We start from the raw sequence: 23,668 nt of genomic DNA, 5'->3' as shown, positions 1-23,668 counted from the left end.
TTCATACATTTCATGTACCAATTTTCAAAGGATGTTTACAGCTGTTTCTCTTCATTTTGAGTTGTGCCCCATCAGCAAATGAAGGTCCTGAGGGCTTTTCTCCCACAGGCTTATATCATTCATGTCATCATGGTCAACTCTACTTTGAGGAGGCAGCTCTTCCCCAGTTGCATTTTGAGTGCCTTCCAACCAGAGGGGCTCATTTTCTGGCATTATATATCTGACAGTGTTTCTCTGCTATTCATAAGGTTTACAGTGACTAAATGTTCGGAAGTAGTTTGTCATTCCTTCTTCCTAGTCTGTCTTCATCTGGAAGCTCATCTGAAACCTATCCACCATGTGAGACCCTGCTAGTATTTAAAATACCGGTGGTATAGCTTTCAGAATCACAGCAACTCACAAGCCACTGCAGTACAACAAACTGATAGATGAGTGGTGGTTGTAATAGGTATCCCATATTACTTGACTTCTCACTAGCATTTTGACAGTTGATCAATCTCTCCTCTTTACAATATGTCACATATCCTCCTCCCTCACTGGTTAGTGTAGTTAGTCTCCCTTAATGGTTCCTCCTCAACTTCATAGACTCTTCATATTGAAGTGCCCCAAAGTTCAGTCCTTAGAACGTTTCTCTCAGTATTCACAGCCACAGTGACCTTACCCAGTCTCATGGATTTACATATCATTTATGTACTCACAACATACTCACAAATGTGGCACTGTCGGATAAGCACTGGACCTCAAGGTTGGTTTGAACTGCAAGGTCAGTGGTTCAAACTCGCCAGCCACTCTTTGGAAACCCTATACAGGGTGGCTTTAAGTCAGAACTGACTCAACGGCACTAACCAACAACAAATGCTCACAGATGTGTATATTCTAGTCTAAATATCTCCTCTGAATTACATCATGTTCTTTATCACCTACTTAGAAGTTCCACTTGGGTATCTAAAAGGCATGTCAAGGTTAACACTGAAAACAAAACTCCTAATCACCTTCCCCATCCGGTCACTTCTGCACTATCTGCTACTTCTGCTAAAAGCAATTTCATCTCTCGGGTTGCTCAAGTCATTCTTGAAGCCTTTCTTCTTCTTACACCCCACCTGTTGTGCTAGCTTCAAAATACATTCATAATCCGACCACTTGTCACCATGTCAACCACTATTCTTCTTCTTCACACCATCATCATCCTTCACCTAGATTACTGAACCAGTCTCTTCAGGGTTCTCCTTGCTCCTAACTCTTTGTCTCCTTTAATCTAGAAAGCCAGAGTGATCCTGTTAAAACATATCAGATTTGATTAAAGTCCTCATAAAGAATAAAACCCAAAGTTTTCACCACAGCCTCTTGTTGGGTGTCATCAAGTCCATTCCAATTCATAATGACTCCCATGTGACAGACTAGAACCATGGGGTTTTCTAGGCTGTGCTTTTTATAGAAGCAGATCACCAGGTCTTTCTCCCAAAGAGCTACTGGGTGGGTTCCAACTGCTAACCTTGTGGTTAACAGCCAAGTACTTAACCATTGTGCCACCAGGACTCCTTACAAACAGTCTACAAGAACCTAAATACTCTTTGTAATCATTGTAATGAAACGAAGGATAGGATTTGTTAAATGCAAACTGCTGCTGCTGGTCTGTTCTGTAAACCTTCACTCACAAATATACAAAATTTAAAGAACCAAAATACTCTCCCCCATCTCCTTGGTTACTTTCCTGTCATTTCCTCCTCCTCTTGTTCTTTCCTGTTTCAGTCACTGTGACTTCATTACTGTTCCTCAAGCAATACAGGCATACATGGCCTTTAGCAGGTGCTGCCTAGAATACTCTTCTAGCTATCCAGATGGCATTCTCCAGATAGCAAGGATGGCCCTCAAGTCTGTGCTCACATGTCACCATTTCAGATTATCCCATTTAAAACTGCAACCCTTCTGGAGTCCTCTCAGTCCCTCAACATTCTCTTTCCCCTCCCCTGGCTGATTTTTCTAAGATACTAACTATATAGTTTACTAGTTGATTTTTGCTAATTTGTGTTTCCTCCAACTCAATCAAATGTCAGCTCTAAGACAGCAGGCATTTTTGTCTGTTTTATAATCTGCTATAACTTCTAGTAATTCATACATGGTAGGTTTTCAACACATATTATGCGATATGTTCAGATGAACTCTGAACGGCAGGAAATAGGATATCTGGTAAACAAAAGGAGTGGGAAAGAAAGAACATGAATGATCATGGCTACTATCAGTTCAAAAGTTAACAGAAGAAAAAACTCCCTACACTTGGGTGAGGATACAGAGCCTTACAAACAAGTAAATAACACCAGTTATGAAAACCCTGCTTCCCACCATGACTGAGAACCACTGGTGCAGGTTACCATGACAGCAAGAACAAAAAGAAAAGGAGAGACACTTAAGAAAGGACAGAAGACAATTTGTTATGACTAAATACAAAGAGGGCTTGTACAGATCACGTTATAAAGTCCAGAAAAGTCCTTGCTCATTCTGAGGACAGCAATACCACTGAACAAAGCTATTCTCTGCGTGCCCAAATTCAGGAGCCAGAGTGTCATACAACAGCCCTCAATTATTCTTTAAGCTCAGTGAAATGGTGAGATTTAAACAGTAAATTCAGATGACTGTTTTCTGAAGGCTTGGCTTTGGAAACCTATACAGGGTCACTATGGGCCAGGATCGACACAACAGCACTTAACAACAACAATCTTCGATACTAAAGTTTTATCAGGGCACTAGAAGACTACTGGATATTTTGTCAAAGAATAAACTTGCATTTCCTTGGCAAATATTTATTGAGTATCAAGTATGTGTCAGGTATCATGTTTCCACCATGAAGCCATTGAAATGATCATTATTGTTACCTTTGGAAACTTAATTCTGGAACTATTGTGTAAATTCTTGTGTCATTTTGATGCTTATCAGAATCTACATCATCAGGTGCTATGTTGCTAGTTCAAACACAACAAAGGAAGACATTCACGTGTGTCCTGATGCTGTCTGTCATCAGAAGCCAAACTATTTGGTTATCAGAAAATAGACTTTAATATTCTAGAATGTCCAAGAACAACTTATGTCTGAGTCTACAGGAAAAGATCATGAGCGTAAAAAACTGCAAAGAGCTTAGACTTAAAATCAGTTCATATTTCAAGCTAATATTCACAGCACCTACTAGTCTGCCAGAGTCATGTCACTGATTCAACCAAGGGAATGGATGGCTTCATGCAAACATAGAGTATTATGAGGAGATGTCATGTAACAGTTCATTGTTTGCCCAATACAGACCTTTCACGCCTAACAATAAAAATAGTTGTTACCAACATGTGTACAGTACACTGCTTTAGAACTTCTGACCAATCTCCTGAATAACTAGGCAAGTCAAAAAGTATCGCTATAAACCCACAGAAACCTTTATTAAACAAAAATACCAAAATGTGGAGCTATTTTTTTTTTTTTAACAGACTGGGGGCTTCAAAAAGTTCATGGAAAAATTCCACTATCTTTTAATTTCGTTTTTCCATGAGCTTTCTGAAGCCCCCTTGTATCCTCCATCTTGGTCTACACACTTCTGAAGGCTGTGTTTCCATCTCTTTAACTCTTCCCCAAGGAGACCTGGTGTCACAGTGAGTTAAGCAAAGTTCATTCTCATTGCCTCTTTTTGTGTATATCTAAGGCTGCTAACCACAAGGTTAGTGATTCAAACTCACCAGTTGCTCCATGGAAAAAAGACGAGACTGTCGTTCTGTTAGAAAGATTTAGTCTCAGAGACTCTATGGGGCACTCCTACTCTTCCTAACAGGGTTGCTGGTATGAGTAGGAATCAACTCAGTGGCAGAGGGTTTGGTTTTGGCTTAACTTTTCCCTGAAGAATTCGGTGCTTTGATTTACACCACATCAAAATGGCAGTTTTGGTATCCCTGAGGGGCTCAAATCATATTCTTTCTAAAAGGTCTTTGTGTTTTGGAAACAAAAAGGAGTCTGAAAGGGCAAGATCAGTGTTGCAGGCTGGATGGGGTAAAGTTTCCCAATGAAGTTCTTGCAGAACAGCTCTTGTTACCCTCAAAGAATAAGCAGGTACATTGTCATGAATGGAAAAAAATTCCTCAGCATAATTCTTCTGACTTTTTTCTCACCACTGCAGTTTTCAATTTTTTCCCAATAAGTCTCTGTGATCATCCTGTTCCCTTTGAGAAAATCTACCAAGATGACCTCTTTGGAATTTCAGAAAACAGTTGCTATAACCTTCTGACCTGACCTCTCTGCATTGAATTTAACTGGCCTGGCAAATCCCCTCAGAAGCAACCATTTTGATTGGACCCTTTTATTTTGGAAAGCACCTTAATGAGACTGAGGGAACTTGTCTGCAGCCATCTACTGATCACAGAGACGTGTTTAAATACATTTTGTCTGGAATAAACCTGTGCATGTATAAACTGGAACTGTAGCAACAATAATTTTTGACTTGCCTTTGTATGACCCCTACTGCATAACTATCTAGAGAATCTGAAGAATGGTGTTAAGTGATTTACCATAGAATTTAGAGCTACTAAATCCCTAAATCCATGTCTCGAGTCAAGTCTTACACTCTGAGAGGCAAGGCCATTTTAAATGATGCTTACACAGTAATCCTATGTGAGGCAAAATATTGGAGAAAACCTGTCTAAACCTGATCTGGTAATATGTTTGCTGAACTGAATTCTAGAAAAATAAAAGGTTTTAAGACAAATACTCTGAATGTTAAATTGTTTAAAGGTAAAGGGCCCATATCATCCTTCAACTCTTTTATGTCTAACTGATGTAATTAGCACATTGTATCTTATAAACTCTCCCACTGTGTTGCACATGCAATTGGTACCCGTATCTAATAGCCAATTTCAAAGTGTCTGTCCAATAAGCAGTGCACTGATCATTATAGTGTGGTTTTGGGACAAGAGGTTTCATATGCACATATATCTTTCCTCAGTGTTGCTGTACAGATTGCTACATTCCTAATCTTTTCCAGTGATAAGATCAGAGCCCACATTTTCAACTTGCTTCTGACTCCATAATTGCCCAGCCTGCTGAGTTTGAGGAGGCACTAATGGTATAGCACTGCCTGACTCTGAATTCACGGCGGCTAAAAGATGAAAACTGGTGGCAGAGACTAGTACCTTGAGTTGCAAGTTGACCTGGCCTGGATTCATTTAAAAGTTCCTTCTCATTAGCTTCTTTTCGTGTATATCTAAATAATGACTGCTCTGCTTTTGCAGTTTGGAATAACAGCAGCTCCCAGATAATGATGAGCATCATTGAAAGTAGTTTAGAGCATGGGCCTTGGGTCAAGTGTGGACTTGAATCCCAACTCCACTACATACTAACCTGAGCACGCGCACACACACACACAAAATGCTTAGTGCATCACTTGGTACACTGCAAATGCAGAAGAAATGTGTCAGACACTGAGATCCCATTGCTGTTGCATCAACTCCAACTCATCGTGACCCTACAAGATGGAGTAGAACTGCCTCCCAGGGTTTTCAAAGCACTAGATGGGTAACTTGCAAGGTCAGCAGTTCAAACCCACCAGCCACTCTCAGAAACCCTATACAGGGTCTCTATGAGTTGGAACTGATTCAATAGCATGTAACAATAATCTTTACAGAAGCAGACTAACACATCTCTCTTGCAGAGTGGCTGGTCATTAATATTAACCTTTCAGTTAGCAGCTAAGTGCTTGAAGTGTTGTGACACCAGGGTTCTATTATCTTACCACGGGCAGAAGACTAGGGATGTAACAGGCTATTCAATAACATTGAGGAAAAATATATGTGCCATTGAGTTGTTTAGTGCCATTGAGTGAGTTCCGACTCACAGAAACACTGCGTAGGGTTTCCAAGGAGCAGCTGGCGGGTTTGAACCACCAAGCTCGTGGTTACCAGTGAAGTGCTGATCCTACAGTGCCACATCAGGGCCCTATTGGCCCAAGACATCACTGTAATGATTAACACACCCGATATGGAGCTTTGTAAATACTATCCTCATTATTCAGTTGAGGCTAAGGACCAGAGCTGTGAGATGATAAAGAATCAGGATCCAAAGCAACTCCCTACCACGCTTCCCACCACACTCATTACTGTCTTTGAAAGACTAAGTGGTTTTGCCATTTGACAACAGCATGAAAACATCTCTCTGTAAGCACATCTTTAGTAATTCGTTCTTGTTTGCAACAAGGTATTAAAAGTGATTATGAAGACAAATTAAATGGGCAAAGAATATGAATAGACATTTCTGAAAAGAAGACATACAAACGGCGAACAAACACAAGAAAAAATACTCATCATCATTAGCCATCAGGGAAATGCAAATCAAAACTACAATGAGATGCCTCTTCACCCCATTAATGTGACTATAACAACAAAACAAAAACAAAAAACAGACAACAACAAGTGTTGGCAAAGATGTGAAGAGATCAAAACCCCATCTACTGCTGGTGGGAATGTAAAATGGTGCAGACATTAAGGAAAAATTTGGCAGTTCCTCACAAAGTTAAAAACAGGATGTCCATTTGCCCCAGCAATTTCACTTCTGTGTATATACCCAAGAGAAAGCAAGACATAGGTTTAAAAAAAATATATGCATATGAATGTTTATAGCAGCATTATCCCTAGTAGCCAAAAGATAAGAACAACCAAATACCCATCAACTGATGTGCTGGCACAATATGGTATATATTTTATATTTCTATACTTCTTTCTTTGGCCCAAGGAAAGAATGAAGTATAGATACATACTACAACTTGAATGTACCTTGAAAACACTATGTGAGTGATACAAGCTAATCACAAAAGATCCCATATTCTATGATTCCTTAATATGAAATGTCCAGAATAGGCAAAATACGGGGACAGAAAGTAGATTAGCAGTTGACTAGGGCTGAGAGCAGGAAGCGGAGGACAAGGTCAAGGATAAGATGGCAATAACTAAATGGTTGTTGTTGTTGTTAAGTGCTGTCGAGTCGGGTCCGACCCATAGCGACCCTGTACAGGGTTTCCGAGGGTGTAAATCTTTACGGGAGTAGAAAGCCTCATCTTTCTCCCGTGGAGTGGCTGGTAGTTTCGAACCGCTGACCTTAAGGTTCGCAGTCCGATTCGTAACCACTACTCTACCAGAGCTCCTTAAATGGTACAGGAGTTCTTTTTGAGGTGATAAAAATTGATTGTGGCAGTGGTTGCACAAATTTGTGAATATACTAAAAATACTGACTTGTACAATTAAAATATCTTAGATACAAACTATCCCTGGTGATACTTTCTAGTTTATTTTAAGCACTGGGTTGCTAATCACAGCAGTTCAAACCCACGTTGCTCCACAGGAAAAATATGAGGCCATCTGCCCCTAAGATTCAGTCTTGGAAACCCATGGAGTAGTTCTACTTTGTCCTATAGGGTTGCTGTGAGTCAGAATTAATTCAATGACAGTGGGTAGGTAAGCAAATTATGGCACTACAATATTTTCTATCAAAGTTAGGTAGCTTTTCTACCAAAGTTAAACAGGTGACTTGTATGGCATGCTAGTTCTATCCTAATGGCCAATCCATCTGCTATAAAAGATAAAAAATCCTATGTACGATTTTGCTGTTTTATCGTTCTGGATACTACTGCTATAGCGTCTTGTCCTCATTAATTAAATGCTATTGTTGGTAATAGTCCTTACGTCCCCACTCCTGTGTGTGTCTTTTTAAGGCAGGGGTGGGGAATGTCTTGTCTGTGTGCCATATACGGCTGATGAAATCATTTGGCCAACTGCAGTTTCAGCTAAGATGTTGTTGTTGTTGTTAAGTGCCTTTGAGTTGGTTCGAACCCCTGTATAGGGTTTCTGAGGAACAGCTGATGAGTTTGAACCACCAATCTTGTGGTCCAGTGCTTCATCCTACAGCACCATGCCAGGACTCCATGACATTGTTGTTGTGAAGTGTCCTCGAGTTGGTTTTGACCCATAGCAACCCTGAATAGGGTTTCCTAGGAACAGCTGGTGAGCTTTAACCGCTGACCTTGCAGTTCAAAGTTTGACCAAACATTGTTGTTAAGTGCCGTCGAGTCAAGTCCAACTCAGCGACTCTGTGTAGGGTTTCCAAGCAGCAGCTAGTTAACCTGAATTTCCAACCTTGTAGTTCAAACCAACCTTGCAGACAGCACATTAACTCGCAGTGCCATACCAGGACTCCTTGACCAAATAGAACAGACTAATTTTTAAGTTGATAATTTTGTATCGCCTGCAAATGATGTTATAAAATTTCCAGAGAAGTTCCCCACCCCTGTTTTGCAGAGAAAATGACGTGCAGTTTCTGGTTTTTCCCTTCTTGTTTTTCCACTGCTAAAAGTAATGGTTGTGTAGCCAGAATATTGCTTTTTTTTCCCCCATAAAAATGATGGCAATGTTGGTACAGTAGTGTTGTTGTTATTGTTATGTGCCATGGAGTTGGTTCCGACTCATAGTGACCCTGTACAGGGTTTCTGAGGCTGTAAATCTTTACGGGAGAAGAAAGCCTCATCTTTCTCCTGGGGAACAGCTGGTTTTTGAACTGCGTGTAGGGGCTAGTTATATGGACTCTGGAACCAGACCAGTTGAGGTCTAAATCCAGATCTACCACTTACTAGTTGTGTCACTTTGGACAAGCAATCGGTTTTAATCTCCTAATAGGTAAAAAGAAAAAAAATAAAGTAATACGAGAAAGCTTCAAAAATTTGTAGAAAAATTCCACTATCTTTTAATTTCATTTTTCCATGAACTTTTTGAAGCCCCGTTGTGCATTCAAAAACCTTAGGACAGTAGGTTTTTGTTGTTGTTGTTGTTAAGTACTGTTCAGTTGGTTCTGACTCACAGAGACCCTAAATAGGGTATCCAAGGAGCAGCTGGTGGGTTTGAACCGCTGACCTTGTGGTTTGTAGTCCAGAGCTGATCCTACAGCACCACACCGAGTCCATTACCCATTACCCTTTAGTAAATTTCCCTTTTGATGTTTTGGCATCAGCCTCTTAATTTTATGAAAAAAAACTGTTTCAATGTAATGTTTTCCTATAGTGAAGACCAAGCATTTAGGTTTAATTGACAAATTAGTTCCCATGATTTTGCTCTTGCCTCCCATGTGTCTATCATGAAGTGTGTCATTATGAGTCAATAGCCTAGACAGCCTTCAGCAAAGTCACTCAATAGAGGATTTGCACATTTATCATAGGTACAAATGAAAGTATCCTTGCAGAGAGGTGGGAAGACAGCAGAGTGAGTAAGCAGGTCTACTTTGAAGGATCCTGAAGAAAGGTGATAAATAACAAAGTAAAATAAGATGGATAAAGCAGCTCAAAGTGTAACAGGGATTCAGAGGAAGTGGTCATGCCTGTTTTGGACCTGGTAAATAGCTGTTCCCCAGAATCAGGCCTTCTCTGCTGCTCCATAGACTTCTTGCAGGTTTCTTGCTATAAAAAATACTGAGAAATCATTTCCCAAAACACAGCCCATGCCACTGAAGAATCAATATTGTGGGACCAGGGAGCAGAGCCTTCACCGATGCTGTGTCCTTTAGCCAGGACAGAGCTCATGTCAACTTTGCTAACTCCCATAGATAGTTTTCTGAGATCTCACCGCTGCTCCTTGGAAACACTATACAGGCTCGCTGTGAGTTGGAACTGACTTGACGGCACTGAACGACAATAAGCAAATTAAGGCGACCTGGTAGCGTAGTGAATTACAAATTGGGCTGCTAACCACAAAGTCTGCAGTTCAAATTTACCAGCTGCTTCTCAGGAGAAGGATGAGATTTTCTGCTCCTGTAAAGATTGACAGATTGGGAAACCCTATACAGGGTCACTTTGAGTTGGAAAACTGACTCTACGGCGTACAACCACCACGGGCATACAAATGAGGATACCACAGTATTTGTGCTTAAGTTAAGTGTATTTGTGGCCAGTCATGTCCAGCATTGTGCCTGTTTTACAAGCCTATATCCCAATGAAAGAGCAGCATCTGCCATGCTCCTATTTTTATTTTTCCTTCCCCCAACTTTTTCCCCTGTAAAGTAACTTCTCTACAACCTCAACTGCTTCAGAGTATCACCTCTAACTCCGGTCCATCTGAAACCTGACTCACTCTTCTTTCTCCAGGAAGGCTTCTCATTCCCCTCCTCTACCAACATGCCAAGTAAACAAGAATCTGAGAGAAGGAGTTGGCATCTGGTGGTTTCCCAAGGACACTTTCAGGCCATTACTCTTCTACTTTCCTGTAAAAGAAAGCCAACCATACCCAATGCCAGTAAGTCATTTCTGACTCATAGCCACGCTATATGACAAAGTAGACTAAAACTTTACGGGAGCAGACAAGCCTCATCTGTCTCCCACTGACCTTGTAGTTAACAGTCCAATGCTTAACCCACAACACTACCAGGGCTCCTTACCTTCATGTAGAAGACTTTTTTTTTAGGTTGTTGCTGTCAAGCCACACCATCCACTAACCCTTCATTGCTGGTACCTTCTGACCAGTATCTTCTACCAGTGTCCCCTCTCAGTGAAAATTTGAGACCTAGCTCATGGTAGTCCTTTTTACTTTTAATTCCTACCCAAACTTAAAACATCAAAAATAACTTTAGTTATCAATCCAATAACCCAGTTTAGCAATTCCTAGGGAAGTCTCCTGAATTCCAAGCACATCCCTACTCCCAAGGTGGTTGTTGTTGTTAAGAGCTGTCAAGTCGGTTCTAACTCATAGCAACACTGTATATATAGGGTTTGAGGAGTGGTTGGTGGGTTTGAACTGCTGACCTTGTGGTTCACAGACCAGTGCTGATCCTGAGGATATTAACAGGTAGATTGGAAAGTCAAAGAAACCATGGAGACAGGAAAGCAGAGTGGGTTTAGGAGAATAAAGAGATTGTTGTGTCGTTGAAGCAAAGAGAGTAGACCAGAAATGATAAATCAGTGTCAACTTGAATGCCAACTCCAGCTGATGGATAGAGATGGAAATGAGAAGGGATCGGGCCAATATATTGATAATTATAAAATGGTATCTTGATCAAGCTTATCCTGGTGTGGTGTTATAGGATAAGCACTGGATGGCTAACCACAAGGTCGGCGGTTCAAACCCACCAGCCACTCCTTGGAAATCATATACAGGGTTGCTATAAGTCAGAACAATTAACAACCTTCTCCCAAAGTAATCTCATCTGCTTTCATTGTTTCAACAATTACCAATTTGAGTGCCAATCCACATGCTGATGTACACCTGATGCTGTGATGCTGTACAGCTTGGTTATTATCTGACTACCTGATGGACAATTCTATCTACACAGGTACATTGTAGTCAAAACCAAACTTATCTTCTCCCAAACTCATTCTGTTATTCTATCCCGTCTCTCTCTCTCACACACACTGGGAATCAAATCGCTTCTTCCACTTACCCTCCCATTCCATCAGTCCCTAATTCTTGCCAATTTCCACTCAGAAACAATTCTTAACACTATTTCAGCACTCTTTTCTCCATATCAGAATCACTTTTGAAAACTCCCCCAGATTGCATGCATTTCAGACCCATTTTAATTTAAGACATCTGTAATTTTCGTAGGTGATTCCAATGTGATTCAAGATGTTTCATGTTCACTGTTCTTGGCTTTGTAGTTCTACACTAGTAATGCTGTACTGGACTTCCGGTGTGGCACTGTAGGATAAGCACTGGACTGTGAACCAATCAGCAGTTCAAACCCACCAGCTGCTTCTCGGAAACCTTACTCAAAGTCTCTATGAGTTGAAATGAACTCAACAACTTGATGGCACTTAACAATAATACTGAAATATTTCTAATCAATCATACCACCCCCAATCCAAACTGTTTCTTGTCTTGTCATACTCTCCACCAACCAATGCTTCAATCTGGCCTATTCCAATTTATCACGTGGACTGGGTAATAGCCTGCTTTGGAAGTCTTACATCACCAGATGGCTGAGTTAGCCATTTTTCTGTACTTTCCTGGTGCCCAGTAAATCTCTATCACTATGCTTAGCCCTGATAGTGTAGTGGTTACACGTTGGGCTACTAGCCACAAGGTCAGCAGTTCGAATCTACCAGCTGCTCTATGGGAGGAAGACGACGCTTTCTGCTCCTATAAAGATTTACTGCCTCGGGAAACCCTATACAGGGTCACTGTGAATTGGAACTGACTTGATGGCATACTACCACCATCACCAGCATGCCTCGTATGCTGCTTTATCTGTGTAGGAGCTAGATCCCATCACCTAGCAATATGCAACTTGGGGCCAGGACCAGCTGACTTTCACTCATTTTTATTACTGCAGAATGTAGCACTGTGCTTGGCATTATGTAAAAGCACAATACATGTTAGTTCAGTGACTTTCTAGAAATGAAGAAAGAATTTTTGGAAAGAGTCTCTTTACCTAAGTTTTGATCCATATCTCGATTACTTATTTTGATTTTGATAATCAACTTGATCACTTATGTATAATATTGTGCTTAACTCTGGTGTCCCCAAGCATTCACTGTAGCTTCTTCTATGCTCTTTAGTAGCGTAGTGGTTAAGAATCGGGCTGTGGGCCCCAAGGTCAGCGGTTCAAAACTACCAGCTGTTCTGCGGGAGAAAGATGAGGCTTTCTGCTCCCATAAAGATATATAGCCTCGGAAACCCTGTACAGGGTCGCAACCAACTCCACGGCACATAACAACAACAACACCTGCAGTGAATGTGAATTTCTACATTCTTTCCATTATTTTATGAAGAAAGTTAAAGTAAAAATTGTTATAGTAGTCAATAGTCTTGGTGCGGTGCTTTAGGATAAGCCCTGGACTGCCAACTGCCAAGGTCAGTGGTTCAAACCCACCATCTGCTCCTCAGAACCCCTAGTTCAGAGTCGCTATAGAAGTTGGAAGTTGTAAATGACTCAACAACACTTTACAACAAGTCTAGTATTATCCTAGATTATATTTTTTCTTTAACTTTGTGAGCAACATATGAATATCTTGGATCAAATTATCTCAAACTTAACCACTAAAGACTTTCTTTTGCCTCCTATAACATAAAACAATTTGCTGGTCTGTACCTAGAGACTATGATTAAAGAAAAAGAAAAAATTTTAAAGACATTCATTTACAACTTCATATAAACAGTTAAAAATATTTCAAAGAATGCTTCAAAAGAAACACACAATACAAATAATGTAGTTTTGTGTCCTTTTAATAAACACACTTGCATAGTTATATTACAATTTTGTAAAAATGAAAACAAATTAACTCATGCCAAGCGTGCCCAGCATTTGAACAATCTCAATACTTTAAAAACTAGTTTCAAGACACACGAAATAAAATTTTAAGGCAAAAAACAGCACTTTGCAACAATTTAATAATTTATTACATTACAGTAGCATCACAGCAGCATCCAATAATGCCACTTTCGGCAAGAGTCTCTTAGCATTTCCATTATAGCTTTTATTTACAAGAATTTATAACTTGTTAAAATTCATTCTAAAGAAACTTGGCAAATAAAGCTTTGGACTGGAATTGGCATCGCTTTCTCTACATTTCCCTTTCTTGTTTCTTTATTTTAAACTACCAGTCTTCTGTAGTATTTTAAAACATTAAAGTAGCACTTACATCTTTTAAATAGTTGTACTATTATTATTATTTAGTTGTATTATTTTTAAATGACTTTATTTTTTAAGATAAAGTTTTAGATACTATATAGTATGTAGGGTTGATTTAAAACATCAAATTCTCTGAAAATCAGTTTTGGTTTTAGAACTAATTTTTTTCATTGTTGGAAAAACTCATTAGATTTAATCACATACTTTAAAAAGGGCTATACACATACTGTGATTTTTAAATAGGTAGTTTGGTTCTTTACCTTCTACAGGGTTCAAATTTAATCGGTTGTACTCCCATTTAAAAATTCTATGTTCCTAATATACTCATTCTTTCTAACGTTGCTTCCTAAGCAAACTTAAAGCCGTCTCTCATACTTTATGCGAAGAGAATAAACCTGTGGTTTAAATATGAGGTATTGCAAAGGACTGCATGCACTTTAAAGATAATAATGGGCTATTATTCTATGTCATACAATTTTCTTTATTCTCAGCTTCTGCTCAAACATATGACATAATAGCTACACAAAGAGTGTAGGTATTTCAGTACATACTGTACATTTGCTTTTCAGGCTGACATTCAGTGTAAATATGCCGGTATTTGATTTAATCCATAAATATCTGATGAACACAGCATGTTCAATTTGATTACAGATACTAAACTATACCTGAATGTCATTCCTAATAATCTACATTTATTAGTATAGAGATTCCAGATATAAAAGTACCTTAGAAATAATTAGTGTGTAAGTCCAAATTCAAAATTATAAAGGAAAAATGTTATGACAAATTAAGTGGCTAAATAACAGTCAGTGGTCTGACTTCTAATCTCAGAGTTTTAAATGTATTTAAAGAACCTGCTGTTAATTTAAAGGGCACAAAAGCAAAAAGTTCAGACAATGTGAGGCAAGACTAGGTAACTGCACAATTTGGAAGAGTCAGGTGAATTCACCAGGACCCAATTTTTAGCAATATCTCCACCACTCATGACTGCAGGCAAATCTGTTATTCCACTTGTAAAATGATATTATTGCTCTCCTGGTTAATACCACATTTTATAAAAGTATCATGATGATGCCAAGTGCTAACAATTGAGGTGGTATCCTAATTAGAAATCTCCACCTCAGGGGGCACATATGTCTCAATAAGGGGAAGTGGTTTGGAACACAGACATTTGAACTTTGTGATGCTTTAACTAAACTGTTGATTCTTACTTGTATTGTGAAATTATGGTTTAGGCAAATATGGCTGAGATAACAATCCATTCATAATGTATAGGCACATTAACATAAATATTGCACAAAATAAGCCTCTAACTTAAATTTGGAGGCATAAAAACATATTTTACTCTTCTTGAAGAACTCTGTGAGGAAATAAGACTCTGTGATTGTATGTATACTTCTCCTGATAACACTCTGACATTCATAAACAGTAGATTGCACTGCAGTTTGTAAACATTATAAACTGTATAAACTTCTTATTGACTTTCAAATATAGTTTAACACTGTCTACTAAAAAAGTCCTTTTTTGTTTCAGCTATGTATGCTTGCATTTATTAGTTTATAATAATAATGTGTACTATAATGTATGTTCCATCTGGAAAAGAAGTCAAATCCTATGCCAAAATAGTCAGTGTGGTTTTTTAGAACAGATGTCAGCCAGAGAACTCTGGAAGGTAAAATTAATCTTCCAGCCTAAACAGGCTTAAGGGACACAGAGGAATGCCCCCTCTGTCACAGTAATTTCCTTGGCTATAATTCATTCATGCCTGCTTAAGGGGCAGCTAAAGTCTCCAAAGATTCCTTATGATCTTTACTAAATACATTATAAAGAATGTCAAGTAATGTCCTTTGTTACCTGGGACATATAGTCACCCGATTAAAACATAAAATAGATAATATGAATTCTGATTTTAAATGCATCGTAGATATAAATGTTCTGTCTAAACTAAGGAAACGTTCACAGCTCACCACCAACCACGGGAGCCTTTCATTTCTCAAAATAACACCCTGTTTTTGGTCATCAGTAAAGAATTAGCAACTGACTGCTGCTGCATATAATGCAGTATCTTCATGAGTGCAGAGCACTGAGAGACACTAAGGGAGCAAGCACAGGGCAGTGCAGACTCCAGGACAGTCACACACACCCACCAGGGCAGGCTACTTTCCTCTTCTGTAAGATAAGAAAAGCTCCCTAAAATGTTAGTGCTCTCATCTCTCCCCTCACCCAAACACGAAATACAGAAAAGGTTCTATTTCCAGTTTTTGCCCTTTAAACAAATCTAAATTTTGGTGCTCACAGTGACTGACTAAAAAGTAGTAAACAGTGCATATGTGGGGCAAATCACATATTGAGCCAATTAAGAGCTCACTGTGATTAGGATTAGATCAAACATAATAGCAAAACATCAGTATATCTTCTCTGAATTGTGTAATGAATATACATGGAGCAATCACATCAGAAAAACATGACAGCCCATTCCAAACCAGCTGAATAGTTTGTGCAAATAGTGGGTCTTTGTGTGTTTGAACTCCCACCATGTAAGGGCAAACTCAACGTGCATGCTAATGACCTACAATTACCAAATAAAAAGGAGAAAAAACGCTAAAGGATGCCAGAGTGAACAGCAGGGAAAGCCACACAAAGACCCACTATCCTTTCACTTGTTACAAGTAAATTTTAACTGTAAACTAGAAACACAAAAAAATAATCACAAGTGGCTCTAACATCCAACCGAAGTAAATGAATTGTGTAGGAGATATTGGATCAGGGCTGCCTGCCCTGCCTCCACGCTAGAGTCAAACTTGGATAGTGGGTCTCTGGGGTGCTTTCACACTGGAAGACAACATTGGGTCCTAAAAAAAGAAAAATGAGGAATAAAATGAACATAATGTAAATTAAGTATGTGAGAATCAAATTTGACTAGTAATAACATGCAATAAGGAATTATTAAAGGACAGAAAGCAACATCAACTAAATAAATTTGTTCCATGAAAATTCTCAACCTTTAAAAAAATGTCCTAATTACATAATAGAATAAAAATATTTTTTAAAGGGTCAGAGAACCACAAATAATTTAAAATTTAACCAGCTTTTACTGACTCTTATAAAGACTGCAGATAGCTAATTTGTTTCTAAAGATCTTGGTAGATACAAAAAAGATATCAGATTAATTCCAGACTTGGAGGATAAAGCATTTTCTGAACCATATCCTGTATTAAAATGAGAGGTTCATATAAATTTTAATCTGAGTGGATTTCATAGCTCTCAATATAGCGACAGTATTTTTGTATATACCATGCCTGAGCATGTAAAGCACACAGTGCTCACAGAAAAATAATGCACCGGGGATTATGCAGTTTGCAAAAAAATAAGGACATACTCATTATCTGTATAAAAATACAGTAGCTCTAATTCTTCGACATTTTCATTTTCTTTGAAAGCAATTATGACTCTTTAATTTATGATGAATAATTACTTCAAATTAAGAAACAAAACAAAACAGTATTCCTTTCTCTCCCAGGCGATTTAAACAACTGTTGTACACAAACAATCTTTCTTAGAGGAATCTATGAGGAGGCTTCAAAAATTTTGTGAAAAAATGGAACGAAAAGACAGTGGATATTTTCCATGAAATTGTTCAAGCACCATCGTATTTGGAAATTGTTCTCAGAATTATAGAATTGAGACATTTTTTATTACAGGAGAGATGACAAACCTTTGACCATTATTTAGGCAAAACAATATTCAGATTTTAGACAGAATCCAACTAAATACACGTACACACACCCCAGCAAAAATTCAAGGTCAAAGGTAAGTTCTTGGTAATAGTTTTTTATAACAGAATTTTAAAAATTACTTCTACTTTGAAAAAAACCTCGTGAACGTTCTATTTCTCCAGCCTACAAGAGCAAAATGATGATGCAAATAATTGGTTATCTCTTCCCCAATACCCGCTCCTTGCCCTTATCCGTAACACTTGCCTTTCTGACACACTGGTACTTACCCTCTGAGAAATCTTATCTAACATGCCTCTGTGTTACAGCTAGACTTAGGGACTCTTTCCCTACTATATATTTGTATGTACATATCCTTTATAACAATTGTTTTATTTATCTGAACATCTGTACCTTACTGGACTACTCTAAAGCTACTCTCGAATGGATAAAGTCTTTTTATCTTTGTGTGTCTAAATACAGAGCAGACACTCAAGAATAGTTAGCAAAGGGATATATTTCTTAATACTGGGGAAAATGTTAACATAAAAGAAACAATGCCATAAAAGGTCAAATCTGAAGTACATGGGGAACTTTGTTCCTTTAAAATCATTGTGTAGATCAGTAATGGCTGAAAGACTACGTTTCCTTTTCTGATTGTTTCAATATTAACATTTCCTTGTTTATGTCAGGGACAACTTGAAACTGGCACTCCTACTATGGCTGTGCTGTCCAATATTGAAACCACTACTCATAAGTTACTACTTAAATTGAAATGAATTAAAATTAAACACCATTTAAAATTGAGTTTCTCAGTCACATTAGTCACACTTCAAGTACTCAAAAGCTACATGTGATTAGTGTCACTGTATTGGATAGTGCAGAGAGACCACTTCCCTGACTGCAGAAAACTCTGTGGTGGTGGCGGCACTGTGCCGTGGAGTTGGTTCTGACTCATAGTGACCCTGTATAGAGTTTCTAAGGCTGTAAATCTTTACAGGAGCAGAAAGCCTCATCTTTCTCCCACTGAACTGCTGGTAGTTTTCAACTTTGGCTCTGTTAGTTCTACCTATGCTAAAATGGCAGATAAAGAACTCTTGTTCAAAATTAACTTTCATGGCAGATGTGTCCTGGCATAACTAATTCATGTCAATATTTTCTGGCACATCTGTGTATCAATCGTTTATTGACAACTCCTGTTATTGATTCTTTTAAAAATAAAAAGATATCACTAAATTAATTTTATAAGTAGGTTACTTCCCTGGGAGGCTATTTCTGTCTTGAAGTAAATTTGTCTAGAATAGTGATTTTGTATTATCCCTATAGAGGAACCTGAAATGACTATTATAAAAGAGGTAAGTAAAGAAAGGGAAGGGAAGGCCTCAGAGCTTGGTCCCTGCTGTCCTTCCCTTTAGAACAGTTTTTATCTGTTCTTTATATTGCTTATTACATAAACCTTAACTGTTAAAAAATAATCCACTGCTGGAAAACAAGATAAAAAACAACAACAGAACATTAGAAAACTATCATTTTAGATCACAGAAGCTATAAAAGCGAAGTGTATGGACACTCCAGAATAGCCCAAGGATCACAAATTAACAAACTTCCTGGCCCTAGTAACTCTTGAAAAATATCTTCTCTCAGTTCCAGGAAAGGTGAGTTAGGTGTTTGTAGGCAACCCAATGAAATGGAAACTGCCAAACCACCAAAGGAACTTAAAATGGCCGTTCATTAGGGAGACATATTGTTCAAGTTTTTCATGCCCACTTTTCTTGAAACCAGGAGGCATTTTTTTTTTTTTTTCCAGTAGACATTTTTTAGAATGTTAGAATCATGGAATATCAGACACCTCTGACCTCCAAAATGGGAAATTTAGTTGTTTTATCTAAAGAGAAATCTTCTCTCCAGAAACAGAACTATTTTTATAATATCTAAAGTGATAATATTGTTGTTGTTAAGTGCTATCAAGTCAGTTCCGACTCATAGTGAACCTGTTTTCCTCTATTCTTGGAAATCTGGGGTTTCCAAGGAGTAGCTGATGAGTTTGAACAGCCAACCCTGCGGTTATCCTACAGCATCACACTAGGATTCCAAAGTGAAAATAAAGAATATAAATGGAAATAATATAGTACAAAATTGATGTATAACATTTGCACTGAATCGTAAGGATCTCAGTTTTGACTGAGTTATTCTTTAGATCTTCTCAGCATCTAAATAAAAATTAAAGCCTAAGTTTTTTAGACAACTTCACAAGAACAATAAAAATATAAATGATATATTTTATAGACAAAATAAAAAAATTAAGAGTTGGAAGAAGGTATATCCATTTTATAAAGGTAAAAAAGACTATTTCAGTATTGTTTATTCTCTATCATTACTGCTGTGTTTATTGCTAAATATAAGAAAGCTAAGTAACAAAAAAGAGATAATTTTATATAATACCAAATTTCATAAGGAGCTCTGGTAGCATAGTGGTTACGAGTCGGGCTGCTAACTCCAAGGTCAGCAGTTCGAAACTACCAGCTGTTCTGTGGGAGAAAAATGAGGCTTTCTGCTCCCTTAAAGATTTATAGCCTCAGAAACCGTATACAGGGTCGCTATGAGTCAGAACTGACTCCATGGCACACTGCCACCAAATTTCAAACTTTGCACCAGAACTCTTGTTCCTAAAAATAATGAAATAGATCTTGATTTATACATCTCTTGTTGTATGAAATGGTTATTTAAAAATCATTAGTGAAAGTTTCACAAATAAAAGATTTAAACACACTAGCAAATTATTAGCACATTTACACAAACAGGCTTTAAAAAAAATGTGTGTGTGTGTGTGTGTAGGTGTGTTCAGGGTAATTAGTAGCTATTTTTTAATTAAGGTGAAAAGACACTGGAAGAAGATGATAAAATAGTGAGTTGTAGTATAGATTGTGATCATAGCAGTAAATGAACTCTTAAGATAAATTATATGTATTTTTCAGATGAAGTGTAATAGTAAGGTCTGAAGCTAGGAAAAATCATTCAAAATAAAGCTAGATGACTTCAGATATTACAAAAAGTTTCATTGTATATTTTCTTACTTAAAACCTTAGCATACATTTTCTATGAGCTGAGTGTAAGAACTGATCCAGAACAGCAATAAGTACAATGCCAAGGATTAAAGTTTTTCACACTAGTTGGGAGGTAAATAATTTGATGGTACTCACACTGTTGACTTGGGTCTGAGTCTGTTGTCATCTTAACATAATTTGAAGGAAAGAGACCAGTCATCCCATTGGTTTCTCCTTGCCACCAGTCAGGATCATCTTTGTTCAAAACATTAATAAGTTGTCCCTTGGAGAAACTGAGCTCATCTTCATTATTTGCCACATAGTCATACATAGCGATCACTTGACATACTACCAGAAAAAAAAAGAAACACAAATACAACTAATTATTCATATAAGTTTAGTCTTTCTCTAGGATGTCAATTATTTTAACAATAAACATTATAATTCAGCTAAAATTTTCTTTTTGAGCTACTTTTCCTTTTTCCCTCCATCCCCAATTCCTTGTAATTAGGAACCAAGAATTTCCTAATTACAGCTAAAAACATAAGTGCACAGTTTCACTTTCAGTAAGTATGATGGTATGACAATTTTACTTTGAAAAGCTTTCAAGGAGCAAAGTGACTCAAGTATCAATGAATAGTGTGGTTGTTCCTACACAGAACTTTTCACAAACGAAGTTCTCAGTGGCATATTACTTTCGGGTAGAGGTAAGGAAAGAGTTTTTAACATTTTCACCTAAAAAGTGACTCAGTTTTAAGCAAAATTGCTCAAAGATGAAACATAGGTTAACACACTTCCATACCAGGATGAAATGCAGGTGTAGTTCTTTCACTACTTGGACCCAATATTTTAACATGGCTGGCAGGAAACCATCCCTTCTGTCGCTTTTTTCCTCTGGCCTAGAAAAGCAGCAAAAAGAATACACAATTGAAAGGTGAAATTAAAATAATTATGGAGACATAACAAACAACTACTGAGACATATTTAAAAATTAGGAAAACCCTGGCCAATAACTGACAACTATAAGATGCATCTCAAAGTGCTGATATGAAAGACTCCATAAAGAAGAGACAAGGACTGTCCTCGATCCAACAGAAAGCGAAATCTTCCCCTAGAAATGGTACCCTGAATTTGGATTTCTTGCCTCCTAAACTAACAGTGACTCACAAACTTTACCATGGATAAAATAATTTGGATGGCTTGTCAAAATGCAGATTGCTGAATGGAATACTGCTCAGCAGAAGAAATGAAGTATGGGTGTAGCACTGTAGGGTAAGCATTGGACTGTGAGGTTGGTTTGAGCCACAAGGTCACCAGCTCAAACTCACCAGTGGTTCTTCAGAAACCCTGTATAGGGTCACTATGGATCGGAACCGACTCAACAGCACTTAACAGCAACAACAATGTGGATGGAGCTGGAAGCCATTATGCTGAGCAAAATTAAGTCCATCATAATAGGATAAATATTATATAGTTTCAGTGATATAGCTGTGGGTTAATGCACTGGACTGCAAGGTTGGTGGCTCAAGCTCACCAGCTGTTCCTTGGAAATCCTATACAGGGTCACTAGAGTCAGAACAGACTCGACAACACTTAAAAACAATACACATACATGTATATAAACAAAACAAGAAAAGCCAAGTTTTATTATTTATTTATATTATAGCTATTATATAAAGACCAAAATTTATTTATCAGTGATTACCAGGAATGAAAGGGAGGAGGAAAAGGGGGAAGGACAAATGGTGACAGAAAAATCACATTGATTAAGGGTAAGGTAGCACTGCTGATTATTTTAATACAACCAGTAAGTGGTACACCTGTAAAAAGCAGCTGCTGAAGCTGTTTATGTACATCCAAACAGCACATGGGGTTTGGTTTCTTGATTTGGAGGATGAGGGTTATGGTTTTATTCATGAACATCTCAGTTAATCAGTCTAATGTGTTTAGTGCCCCTTTTCTGCCTCTTAGAGTTCACTGTATAGTGCCTGAGGTCCTGTTAAAAGCTTACAAGTGGCCACTGAAGGCACAGCAATTGGCCTCTATTCACCTAGAACAGAGGAAGAAGGAGAGCCAGGACTAAGACGATAGAGAATGTGTGGCTAACTGCTTCTGTGCTATAAGACTAGAGGAACAGATAGATAATGCCTGATTACCATTACTGCTGACCCTGCGGTTATCAACCCCAGACATAACCCACGATGCAACCAGAGCTCCTTAAGATAATACAGCCCAAGTGAACATAAATACTTCTTGGGGCTTTGTTAAAATCAATGAGGAAATCATAAATAGTATTTTTGGAGACTTTGCAACTCAGTTGCATCAATCTTCAAAGCAAATCAGAAGTGATATTTTGGAGTTGGTCAAGATGATGTTGGCAGCCCCCACATTTCTTTAAAAACCTTAAGATTCTTTGTAAGAATGAAGCTATGTTTTTGCTTTGTGTTATAATTATATATCGATCTTATGTAAAAATTCAGTTATTCTACCTCTTTTTTCTTTTAGCCCTCAAATGCTTTTTACCTTTTCTAGTAGGGAAATTTTAGGAGAGAGTAAGGAATCCTCTTTTTGTAAAAACAAACAAAACAACAACAAAAAAATGCACCAACCTTATGTGTAAAGGTTTTAAGGAAGATGAAATGGGCTCATTTATACCTGCCATCTTTTTCCTTGTGCTGCTGTATTAAAATCCTAAGACCATAACGGGACAGTCTGATGGGCAATATGTCCTCAGCACACAGCCTGGATCCTAGACACTATATGGCAAGCCTGTGGCTATTCCAGGCAAAGACAATGCTTTCCTTTAAAAAGTTAACCTGTGGTTTATTAAGCATGCATCACTGCAAAGAAATTGTGTCTTTAGAGAAAATTCTTCCTTTAAATTGTTACTGATAATGTCAACTCAAATGGTACCAGGAAAAGAATAAAGGAAAACATAATATACTAAAATGTCAATATTATTTACCTCTAGGTGGTATAATTACATTGTTGTTATTAAGTGCCACTAAGTAGGTTCTGACTCATGTTGTTGTTGTTGTTGTTGTCAGGTGCCATCGAGTTGGAACCGACTCATAGCGACCCCATGCACAGCAGAACAAAACAATGTTCAATCCTGGGCCAACCCCACTACCGCCGCCACACCTGAGTCCATCAATGATGCCACCTGGCTGATCCATCTCGTTGGGGGTCTTCCTCTTCTTCTCTGACCCTCCACCCTACCCAGCATGACATCCTTCTCCAACGATTGTTTCCTCCAGACAATATGTCCAAAGTAGGAGAGACGAAGCTTAG

The 23,668-nt window shown here is 38.1% G+C and overlaps 1 protein-coding gene across 1 annotated transcript in view; it reads right to left on the bottom strand.

Annotated features, from left to right (window-relative positions):
• ITSN2 (intersectin 2) overlaps nucleotides 1-23,668 on the bottom strand; it is a 171,018-nt gene that overhangs the window by 32,477 nt on the left and 114,873 nt on the right. The window contains exons 27-28 of the mRNA XM_006835299.1: nucleotides 21,180-21,276; nucleotides 20,534-20,725 (exon numbers count right to left, since the gene is read on the bottom strand). Of these exons, the coding sequence (XP_006835362.1) occupies nucleotides 20,534-20,725; nucleotides 21,180-21,276 (289 nt within the window). The remainder of the gene's footprint in view (nucleotides 1-20,533; nucleotides 20,726-21,179; nucleotides 21,277-23,668) is intronic.

The sequence above is a fragment of the Chrysochloris asiatica genome, unplaced genomic scaffold (genome assembly GCF_000296735.1).
Source record: "Chrysochloris asiatica unplaced genomic scaffold, ChrAsi1.0 scaffold00016, whole genome shotgun sequence".
In the NCBI taxonomy this organism is placed as follows: Eukaryota; Metazoa; Chordata; class Mammalia; order Afrosoricida; family Chrysochloridae; genus Chrysochloris; species Chrysochloris asiatica.
Note: the sequence above shows the minus strand (reverse complement) of the source record. Positions and strands in the feature narration are given on the sequence as shown.